This window comes from Misgurnus anguillicaudatus, chromosome 23 (genome assembly GCF_027580225.2).
Source record: "Misgurnus anguillicaudatus chromosome 23, ASM2758022v2, whole genome shotgun sequence".
NCBI classification, from domain to species: domain Eukaryota; kingdom Metazoa; phylum Chordata; class Actinopteri; order Cypriniformes; family Cobitidae; genus Misgurnus; species Misgurnus anguillicaudatus.
Window position 1 is genome coordinate 31,568,207 of NC_073359.2, and position 11,780 is coordinate 31,579,986.

Consider the following 11,780-nt stretch of genomic DNA (forward strand, 5'->3'; position numbering starts at 1 on the left):
AACAAAACTTACATTAAATTGGAAAATAATGTCTGACCCATTACAATTCTCCCTTCATATTGGCCTTTACAACGCCCTATTTGGCGTTTAAAATTACAGTCTATCTTTCGTAAGCTAACTAAATTTAAACAAAACATAAACACATTACAACAATACTCAAACATTAATATAAAACAGACATTATCTATAAGGATACATGTTAAAACAATCCGATATAGCGCTTATAATAGCTGGTTGGTAGATGTTTACTATTTTTGGCAAAACCTCCATTGCAAACCAACATTTACATCAATAAAATAATTTTTACTTTGAAAATGATGCGCTGTCACGTTAACATCAGCTGTTCGTTTACATAAGACTCCGTCTACGTTCATTTACACTCAGAGCAACGTCTGAGTTCTCAAACTAAAACAGGGTCTTCAGCGTTTGCAAACGAATCCGTTTATGAGGGTCGAAAACGGTGATGTAGTGTAGATGAAAGGCGTAAACATAGCAAAAGTAACGCGTTTTAAAAGATAAACGCATTAATGTAAACATAGCCTTAGAGCATTCATACTGCACATGAAAGTAGCACATGCTCACATCACAGCAGTGGCGCATCAGTACCCTTTTGGGTTTTGGTCACGGGGCTATTTTTGCCGCAGTACTCACGCTTAAAGACATTGTTTATGGTTTTAAGGGATAGTTCACCCCAGGGACGTCACTAGGATTGGAAGACAGGGGGGACTCAGCCCACAGAGTATTTGTAACTTGTGTTTGCAAAATTTTTACACTCACATCTGAGCTACAATTATGTCAACAACCAGTCAAGAAACCAAGATGTTAACAAGTAAAACATGACAGACATATCCTCCTCTTCCATTTCTACTCTGTTAAATAAAAGTTACTGTTAGCTTTTAGACACATCAAAGCTGCATGGGGGAATTTAGGCCAGACTTTGCTCCTGATTAGTTATTCTATAAGCAATGACTTAAATGCTATCTGCAAATTGGTCACATGAAACACCCAAAATGTCCATAAACAGAGGTCAGACAGCTAAAAAGTTGGTAAGTTAAACAAATGAGAAAAAGCAGTACAAGAAATAGAAAAAAATTGGCATCACTGCATACTTTACCAGGTAAGCTATTGACCAGGGCTCTCAAGTTTTGAAGACAGGCAAGAGTGACACCCCTCCAAACACCCCCCCCCACCACCCCAAATATTATTTAACTATTAGGTTGTATACTACTAACCTTATTGCAATCCACTATTCCATTGTATTCCCTGTGTGTCATAAATGGGACTAATTTTCATTTGGGAATGGAGATTTTTTTACAATGAAGACTTCCTGATTCATTATTCACTGTGTAAATACACGTACACATTTCCAGTACAAACACATCATTTTACTGTTTGCATTTCTATGCTCACATAGAAACCTTAGCCAAGGATTTTTTTGACAAAATAAACTTTTAACCAGAAAATAAGATAAATGTGTGTGTTCACATAAATGTAAACATAAACCGGATTTGCTAATCTTATAGGTTAATATTATTAGTTGATAGCCACTGTGTTAATCTGGAAATTATACAGATCTAAAATTTAGAAAAGGGGAATGACCAACAAGTGATCTACCTTAATACTGAGTTGTCAAGATGCAGTATGATTTGGTTTTCAGGACAGGGTTTAGATTAAGCCAGGACAAGGCCTTAGTTATATTAGGATGTTTATGTAGTTTTTACAAGCACAAAAATAGTACAGGTGTGCATCTTGAGACAAAACAACGTGACTGATGTATTTTAAGATATGTTAGTGCAAGCTACTTTTAGTTAAGAACTAAAACTCAAACAGGCATTTTAGTCTTGAACAAGACTTAAGCCCTGTTTGGGAAACAGCCCCTATGTCTATACTGTAGGTCAGGGGTCTCCAACCTTTTTATAAGCAAGGGCTACCACAATGGATAAAACTATCTGGATGGGTACTTACTACTTTCTGATATAGTTTAATCAAAACGTTTTTCTTTTACTTGTTGTTTTATTTTACTTTACTTGTTGATACGTTTTAGTATTGTTTAAAATGTTAAGATAGGTAAACCAAGCCAAGCTAATATTAAAAATACCATGTTGAACCCTCAAAAACTTACTAGGAATACACATTATACTACCATACCAAAGACAAATACACAGGTGCCTTACACTTTTTAAAAGGAAGGAGTTCAAATGTTAAAATATTAATATTTTAAATGAAATGAAACAAACATATTTAATAAGCTATAATTTAATTATATTATTAGATTTTAAAAAAGTTATTTTACTGCAAATATAAGGTGAAATGCCCATTAAAAGCTCAATTTGCACGTTTGATCCAGTTTTTCCACAAAAAAAAACTAGTTTTATAAAAGGATACACTTCACAATCACCTGGTGTTTCGCTGCATGAAATGATCTGCCTGATGCGTTCAGTACAACAACTGTACATAATGCAATGCATCACGCCAGCACATGACTTTAAAACCTGTTACGTTAATAAGCAATATATAGATGTGTGCTTTTACTGGTGACTGACCTGCTCCCTTCCTGGAGAATATTTCTGTGATTGATTTTGCAGCATCTCGCTGCGTCTGTCTCTTTCTCTCTTTCACATGTCAACCTGAGATGACTGCACGGCGGGTCAGAACAGCCGCCAGGTCAACATGGCCAGTCCGCCCTGCACACACCTTGTACTACTGATGTTCGCTCTGCTCGGCCCCCTGCGGATTGATAAACGCGCTAAATCCATGCTGCTGACTCAGATCAGGGGAGGAGACGAAACTTGACGCAGCATGCCGCCTTTCATTGGTTGTTGCGTTAAATCTTACCCAGATACAATAGTGCTATTTTCTGATTGGCTATTGTGTAGCCTATTTCTTTTTTTTGGATTGGCTGATAAGTGGCAGGCTCTAGGGGATACGCGCTTGATTCCTGCCGGTTTCCATAGTGAGAGCGGCGCGACCAGATAACTTTTGTGCGCTGCGGCATATATTAAATATATTATAAATAGTCTTTCTGCGTGAGAAATACAATGTGTGGCGGGAGTGCGTGACAAAAGACCGAAATGAGTGACTGTCACGCTCAATGCGTGACACTTGAGAGCCCTGTCATTTAGGGGGGCTTAGGAACATTTTGGGGTAGCTTCAGCCCCCCTAAAATAGGCCTAACGACGTCCCTGGTTCACCCAAAATTTAAAATTCTGTCATCGGTAATCTTAACATTCAAAGTAGGAAAAAGAATACTATGGCTTATGATTGGTTTGGTTACAAAAAATCTTCAAAATATCTTCCTTTGTGTTCATCAGAACAAAGAAATTTATACAGGTTTGTAACAACATTAGAGTTAGTAAATAATGAGGGAATTTTTATTTTGGGGTGAACCATCCCTTTAAAGTGGACATTTCACAAGACTTTTTTAAGATGTCAAATAAATATTTGGTGTCCCCAGAGCACATATGTGAAGTTATGTGAAGATTTTGCTTAATAACATATAGATAATTTATTATAGTATGTTAAAATTGGCACTTTGTAGATGTGAGCAAAAATTAGCAGTTTTTGGGTGTCCCCTTTAAAATGCAAATGAGCTGATGAAATGCAACACTGATCACCATAACGGTGGTTTGTTGAAATTGAAACTCAATTGTGCTGTCAATTATTTTCTCTCTGCACTAAACATCAGTGCCATGGTTGGATAGTGCAGATTAAGCAACTGTATTATTATAATAACATCCCCTTATGAAATCACAAGGGGAGTCAAATTTCAATGAACTATTTTTTTACATGCTTGCAGAGAATGGTTTACCAAAACTAAGTTACTGTTTTTTTTTTTTACATTTTCTAGGTTGATAGAAGCACCGGGGACCCAATTATAGCACCTAAACATGAAAAAGGTCAGTTTTTATCGCAATTTTACAACATAAACTCGTGAATGTGATGACTATGGTGTTTTAAACAGTCACATTTTTTTTGACAATTTTAAAAGACAGCAATCTCTACCCTGCAGTGAATGAATCCTCCTCTTTTTACATAACCTTTAGAGAAACACATAACTACATTTAAATTTCTTTATGCTGTATACATTTGAGGGGAACACGATCGAAAATTTCGCATGATAGTTACTTTCGTTTGCATTTGCAACAGGGAAGCCAGCAGGGAAGCTTTGCTACTGCTCTGCATTACAAAGTAGTAGATAGCCTTTTAGTGAAATGAAAACTAACTAACTTGTGATCCTAGGGACCGCAGGTATTAGTGATACATCGTGCATGGATGTAAAACCAAGTTAAAAAGGTATAGTATACTACAGGTCATGTTAAAGTTAAAAGAATCAAATCCACATTTTTTTCTATTGAAAATAAGTAATTTTGTGTGTTTTTCCCCAAATCAGTGACATCATTATTGAACTTGGCAATTAAAGAGTTAAAATCATGGAATATTTGTAAATATTTAGTAGTTTTGATCAAGACTGAGGTTGATTTACAGACTTTTGCAAAAAACTTTTTATATAACATAACAAAAGGGTAGTTACTTTGAACAATGCACAAGGGTTAAAGGCGGAGTCCATGATGTTTGAAAGCCAATGTTGATATTTGAAATCACCTAAACAAACACACCCCTACCCCAATAGAATCTGGACCTTCTGTTGATAGACCCGCCCCACACATACGCAACCCGGCAAGTATGTCGGTTAGTAGACATGCTCCTTACTGCTGATTGGCTATAAGTGTGTTTTGGTAGTCGGCCCGTCTCCTTTTCCAAAGCGTTTTTCAAACATCGTGGACTCCGCCTTTAAGCAAAAATATCAATTAAAAGGCTGAAGTTATGGACTGTAGCTTTAAATTGTTTAAAAACCAAAAGTATTTAATGCCGAAATCCTCATAAATCTGAAAACACAAGACTTACCACTGACATGAATACTGAATCTTCTCTGAATGGATCGTCTTCTGATGTTCATCTTTACTTCATAATCTCCACTGTGTTCAGGTCTGATGTTGCTGATGGTGAGATCTCCAGTCTGATTATTCAGCTTCAGTCTGCCTCTGAATCTCCCATCATCACCATCATATGTTGTAGACAGTTTGTTTAGTTTATATATTTGAGCTATCTGAGAGTCATCAGGTAAAAACATCCACACTATCAGTTCATCTGTCTGTAGTTTACTATCAGTGTGTAGAGTAACAGGATCTCCCTCCATCACTGACACCGACTTCACTTTACCTATAGCAACATAAAACAGAAGAACATTAAAGAAGAGATATAAAACACTTAAAACACCCATCGCGTTAAACACAAACTTAAAACACATCTCATTATCATCACGAATGCCTCATATGAATCATTTAAATATCTACAATTTAACCTCTACTTTATTCATATAGGCACATTCATGCACATCATGCATCAGCACCAACTGAATGAGCAACTACAAAAACAGAATTACAAAAGTAGGTTATTTCAACATGTTGTGCTTCTGTAGCTCAATTAGTAGAGTTTTGGGATCACAGTGGAAAGGTTGCAAGCTTGATTCCCAGGGAATACATATGGGAAAAGTATGGATTAATGTATTTTCGATGCTTCAACACATTCTAACATTTCCCAGCTTAAGGACTTTCATGCAACTGGGCTTTGCCTTTTAGTAACCCCTCTGCACATCCCTTTACTAAACTATTATGAAATATCTCCTATTAAAGGCGCTCTAAGCGAATATGTGTAACGTCACTTCTTGTTGACGTTCGAATTTGTCAAACAAAACAGAGCGTAGCTAACTCCTCCCATCCCTTCCGCGCTTTCTGAACGAGTCATGAACGCGCCCAAACTCCACTCCCAAATTCTTCTTATCGTTTTATTGGCTAGAACTAGTAATGGGAGAAATGGAGCTTTTTGAAGCTTCGAAGCAATTGGTTCAAATTGATTCAGTTTTTCAAAGCAGTTCGAAACACCACACACGCTGGCGACCCCTGCTGGTCTAAATAGTGTAAAAGCAGATATGTCCTAACATTTTACAAATGGCAGTGTTATTATTAGTCGGAAGGATAAATGTTTTATGAACTTGCATAATAAAACCGACCCGAGTTCACCTAAACATATTAGACACTGGTCATGTGATCAACTCCACCTAGTGATGAACCATCAGATTTTCGAAACACTGTTATGATGTAATGAAGCCTCGTTTGCTAAAATCACGTGACTTGGGCCAGTTTGAAACAAGCTCCGAACCACTGATTCGAAACAAAAGATTCGTAAATGTTTCGAAGCCTCATGAAGCAGTGCTTTGAAAATGACCATCACTAGCTAGAGCACGTTTGTTATGTTTCCTGGTGGTAGGTTTGACCACTTTGTTTTTGTTGCAGTTTGCAGGATAAAAGCATATGCCAAATCCATAAATGTCAATGTGGGTAAGACAGAGAAAAACATATGAAAGAAACAAAATATAAACCATGTTAGTATGAATCATTTTTTTTATTATATTGGATTTAATTTACTCACCACTGACAATAACTGTGAATGACTGATGTATGGTATAACTACCGCTGGAGGTGATGTTTACTTCATAAAATCCAGAGTGTTTGATTCTGATGTTTGTGATGGTGAGAGATCCAGTCTGACAATTTAGCTGCATTCTACCTTTAAATATCCCATCATGAGCATCATCATATGAAGAGAAAATAGCAGCATTTCTGTTGATTTCAGCTAGAGGAGAGTTTTCATGATGAAATTTCCACCGTATCTCATCATATTTATTGATATCAGGAACATCGGTGTGTAGAGTAAGAGAATCTCCTTCCAACAGAGACACTGAATTCACTCCACCTGCACCAACCACACCTGCTCACACAAATAAAGGAAGAGTCTGAATTAATTAATGTTCTTATTCCTGTTCAAGGTGCTGCATAATAATGTAAATAAGACAAAAATTAAGGCAAATGCTTCAAATACTCACCATTAACACTGAAATTCTTTGTTGTAACAATAACTCCCTTGAGCTGTAATATATAAAGTCCAGTGTGTTGAGTTGTGATGTTTGTGATGGTGAGATCTCCAGTCTGATCATTCACCTGCAGTCTGTCTCTGAATCTCCCATCAAGAACATCATCATATATTGAGATATTATTTACCACTCTGTCAATTGTAGCTATGGGGTCTGGTTCATCTCTAAACCTCCAAAGTATCAAATAATCTCTCTGTATTTTAGTAAGATCAGTGTGTAGAGTAACAGAATCTCCCTCTATTACTGACACTGACTTCACTTCATCACCAAACACACCTGCACACACAAACAGAGACAGTGAGAGATAAACATGCTGTATTAATGGAAAACACCACCCTTTTCCAACATTTTACTAGTATGTTCTTACCTCAACTTAGATGAATTAATGCATACCTTTCTTTTTTCAATGCATACACTTAATCTGTGTCTCATTTTTATCCACTTTTGGCCACGTTTTATTTTGTGCCACCATACTTACTCGTGTAACTACTCATGTAACAGTCTTTAAATAGAGAAAACATGAAAATGATTAGTGGCTTCTTAATTCATCTGTTTGGATCCTACAGAATGAATGGGGCTAGCCTAAATGCTAACACATTCACGAGACGCTGTACAAATATTAAGTGCACGCGTTGAAAAAAGAAAGGTATGCATCCATCCGTCCAAGATAAGGCAAGAACACAGCAAAATATTGCAAAACGGTGGTGTTTTCCTTTAAAGTCTATCCATTTGACAGTCACGTGAGAAACAAAACATCTAAAAGTCACTATCATGATTAGAAAATAAATGTGCAAATAACGGGGAAAAAAATTCAATGCGTTTTTGAATCTGTATTATTATTATTCAGTGTTTACACTAATTCAAACTTACAGTAGGCCTATCTCACGAAAGTGAGTACATCCCTCACATTCTAGCTACCATTTTAAAATATATTCTCAAAGGACCATAACATTTAATAAACCCGTATAAAAGAGTATAAGGTCCAGACTTAATTTCGGTCTTTGAACTTTATCTGCTTTCCTTTGTTTGACTCATTCCTTAAAACCGTGCTGTTCTGAGATTGTAACACGTTTTTTGCCTTGTAATTGTCTGTTAATGCACAATAAAAAAAATGTTACAGTAAACATTGTCTCGCCTAATACACGTCATCTGTTTAGGTTGCATCACACAGCGATACAACTAATCATCATTCTGTTACAATTAAATTTGGATTTATTTTTAGAGTAATCTGCTGCTTCCCAGCTAGAAATAAAAAGTTCTAAGAACGTTCCCCGAAAGCTCCCAAATTCCCAAAAACATTCTGCCAATGTTAAAAGTGGCCAGTTTTTTTAAGTTCTAGGAACGTTTCTGTTGTCTGAACGTTAAAGTAATGTTACATTTTACCATTTTTAAACGTTATGACAATGTCATGTTTTAATGTTCACACAATGTTTAAAACAACAGCTGTTTATTATATTGACTTGTTTGACTGTTATGTTAATGATAGAGAAACATTGCATTTTATTATTTTATAAAACATTATTTCTGAATGTTCAGTAAATATATTGCTGTAGAAAACTCAATTCACTTACTAGGTTTAGATGTTGAGGTTTTGTTTCATTTTAAGTCACCCTTGTTGTGATTTGTGTTTGTTTTGGTTGGGCTCTTGACACTTGACTTTTTGCCTGCTGGTTTTTTCCTGGTTGTGTCAACTTTGTGTTGATGCACCACATTTGTTATGAAAAGTTATTAGTGTGTTTCTGTGGTTGTTGGTACATAATGGTAGAGATCATCACCTAATTCGTTTACTAGTCAGAAGTTTGTTTTCTGCCGATGGTGTGTATTAGATCCGGCTCTTTCACAGCGGTTTGTCATTGGGGAGTTTTGGAAACTTTGGACAAAAAATATCCGCTGTATAGTTGGGATGCACAAACATCAAGAATCAGACTATGAATCTCAACCATGGTGACAATTAAAATTGTTTAAAAAATCCTTATTTATCCATGCTGCAATGCATGCTGGGAGTCCTGAATGAGATTTGTAATTTGTTAATACCCAGCATGCATTGCAGCATGAAGTTTTTCTTTAAATTGTCACCATGATTGAGATTCATAGTCTGATTCTTGATGTTTGTGCATCCCAGTTATACAGCAGATTTTTTTTGTCCAAAGTTTCTAAAACTCCTTAAGGGCGATTTATAGTCGTGCGTAGGTCCTACGGCGTAGCTACGGCGTAGGCTATCCGTAGCCTGTGCGTAGCTCTGCGTAGCCTGACGCGCACCTCACAAAATTTCTAACAGCGCGACGGCTCTACGCGGACCGTAAGCGCTGTGATTGGTCCACCAGAACCCCTCTCGTCAGGTAAAAAAAACTGCGTCATAGGTATTTCCGTTTGAGACGGTGAAAACAAAGATGAGCCAAGTTGAGGAGTGATTTGACTCAAACTGAAACATAAGTCGCTGTTTATTTACTTCCATCATTGCTGGTCTTCTCAAATTATACACAACAAGTTGCTATTTCTTCTTCGTTTGTGGGTTTACTTGCTTAGCTTCTTCTTCTGTGACGACTTCTGCTGCTACTGTGGTTACACGCGTGATTACTGCCAACCAGCGGTTTCGCGTGTGTTTGCACGTCGACGCGGACGGCGACGCACAAGTATAAATGAAAACCGACGCGGAACCTACGCCGTCACTGCTACGCCGTAGGACCTACGCACGACTATAAATCGCCCTTTAATGACAAACGGCTGTGAAAGCACTGGATCTCATTTACATTTTTGACAGGAAATAAACTTTTGAGTAGTAAATTAATTAGGTGATGATCTTTACCACCATGCACCAACAACCACAGAAACACACCATCAACCCTCACAACAAATGTGGTTCACCAACACAAAGTCAACACAACCAGGAAAAAAACCAGAAAGCAAAAAGTCAAGTGTCAAGAGACCAACTAAAACAAACACTAATCACAATAATGGTGACTTAAAATGAAACAAACATCAACATCTAAACCTAGTAAGTGAATTGAGTTTTCTACAGCAATATATTTACTGCATACAGAAATAATGTTTTACAAAATAATAAAATGCAACGCTTCTCATCATTTACACAACAATTAAACAAGTCAATACAACAACCAGCCGCTGTTTTAAACATTGTGTGAACATCAAAACATGACACCGTCATAACGCCCAAAAATGGCAAAATGCAACATCACTCCAACGTTCAGACAACAGAAACGTTCCTAGAACTTAAAAAAACTGACCGCTTTTAACGTTGGCAGAATGTTTTTGGGAACATTCGGGAACTTTCAGGGAACGTTCTTAGAACTTTTTATTTCTAGCTGGGTTGTAGCTTGTAACGCTCATCTGGATACTTCCGGTTTGAGAAGCGAAAGCAAAAGGGTTGAATAATGAATGAACTTACCGTTGATGGATAAAGAGATGATGAACAGTAAAGCGATCGTCTTCATGCTGTTTGTTGTGTAGGGATGGCACACAAGCCGTGTCCAACATGACCTCTGAAAAACATGCTCAATCTCACAGGAACAACATGAATCATTATGTTTGCAAACATTACAGCATGGCAAACATAAGCTACCTTGAACGAATAAAGCCCGGGATACACTGCACGATAATTGGCTGTCCCAGACGAAAGATTGCCATCGTGAAACTATCGTCGCGATTTCTGTGATCGTGGCTCTCCATCGGTGGTCCTATGTCGTACAGTGAGAGAGGTTCAAAGACGGCCGTGTCCCCGGTCTTGCGTCCAAAGATAGCCTACGATAGTTTTCTGGCAGTGTCAGAAATTCGGCATGATCACCGCACAGTGTGTTGCTGCTACGACCTGCGCGCCGGTATTTGTTTACCACGAGCGCATGCTGGCAATGTTGCGCAACGTGTGACGCAGCCGCCGAAGCTTCCGTGTCATCATCGTACAGTCTACATGCCTCTCGTACCCGAGTTTAAACGATACACGTCGCAAAGTGTGATAAGGTAATGATCTTATAAGATGTCAAAAATCGTGCAGTATTCCGGGATTAATGCATCCCGTGATACTTAAAAAAACGCCTCCTTATTTCTCCTCGCTGTTAAAGCATAGAACGAATGGATTCTTCACAGCCTATCAGATTCATTGCGCGCCTCTTGCGGTCGAATATAACGGCTGGATATTTTAAAATAAACATTTAAAACCTTCATTACAAAAAGTGTGTATTTAGCAGAAATGTGTTTTTGTGCTTTAGAATTATAAGTTATGTTTTGTATTAACCCAGCAACACAGAACGTTACTGTTAGTTTTTGGTTATTTTTTGGGAAGCAAATAATAACGTTTCCATAACGTTGCAGGGTGGTTATTTAAAAAAAAACTTATTAGAACATTCTCTAATGGTTATTTTTTTTAGAACCATAAAATAACGTTCCCATAACGGACCCATAACGCAGGATGGTTATTTTTAAATAACCTAAAAATAACTTCTACAGAACGTTCTCTAATGGTTATTTTTGGAACTATACAATTTTTGGAACTACTTTTTTGGTTGTTGTTTTTTTTTGGGAGGAAATTAATAATTAAATAATTAAACACATTATTCTTTTAGGGTGCACGTCTGAAATGCGCGTGCTCTTCACGAGTACCCGCTTTCTCTTGTGCTCAGCAAAAGGCGCAAATTCTTTTATCTTTCTTAAATTAACTTTAATATGTGAAATTTTTTTTTTTTGATGATTTCCATGACAAGAATATGATGTTGGAAGCTTTTGATTGTTGTAAAACTGAGAGCTAGGCGGCTAACGTTAAACTGATCTGTTAACC

The 11,780-nt window shown here is 37.2% G+C and overlaps 1 protein-coding gene across 1 annotated transcript in view; it reads right to left on the bottom strand.

Moving 5' to 3' along the window:
* LOC141359632 (uncharacterized) overlaps nt 1-11,246 on the bottom strand; it is a 13,044-nt gene extending 1,798 nt beyond the window's left edge. Inside the window, exons 1-4 of the mRNA XM_073862370.1 lie at nt 10,398-11,246; nt 6,944-7,267; nt 6,490-6,828; nt 4,913-5,220 (exon numbers count right to left, since the gene is read on the bottom strand). Of these exons, the coding sequence (XP_073718471.1) occupies nt 4,913-5,220; nt 6,490-6,828; nt 6,944-7,267; nt 10,398-10,443 (1,017 nt within the window). The 5' untranslated portion in view covers nt 10,444-11,246. The remainder of the gene's footprint in view (nt 1-4,912; nt 5,221-6,489; nt 6,829-6,943; nt 7,268-10,397) is intronic.
* Nucleotides 11,247-11,780: the final 534 nt, after the last annotated feature.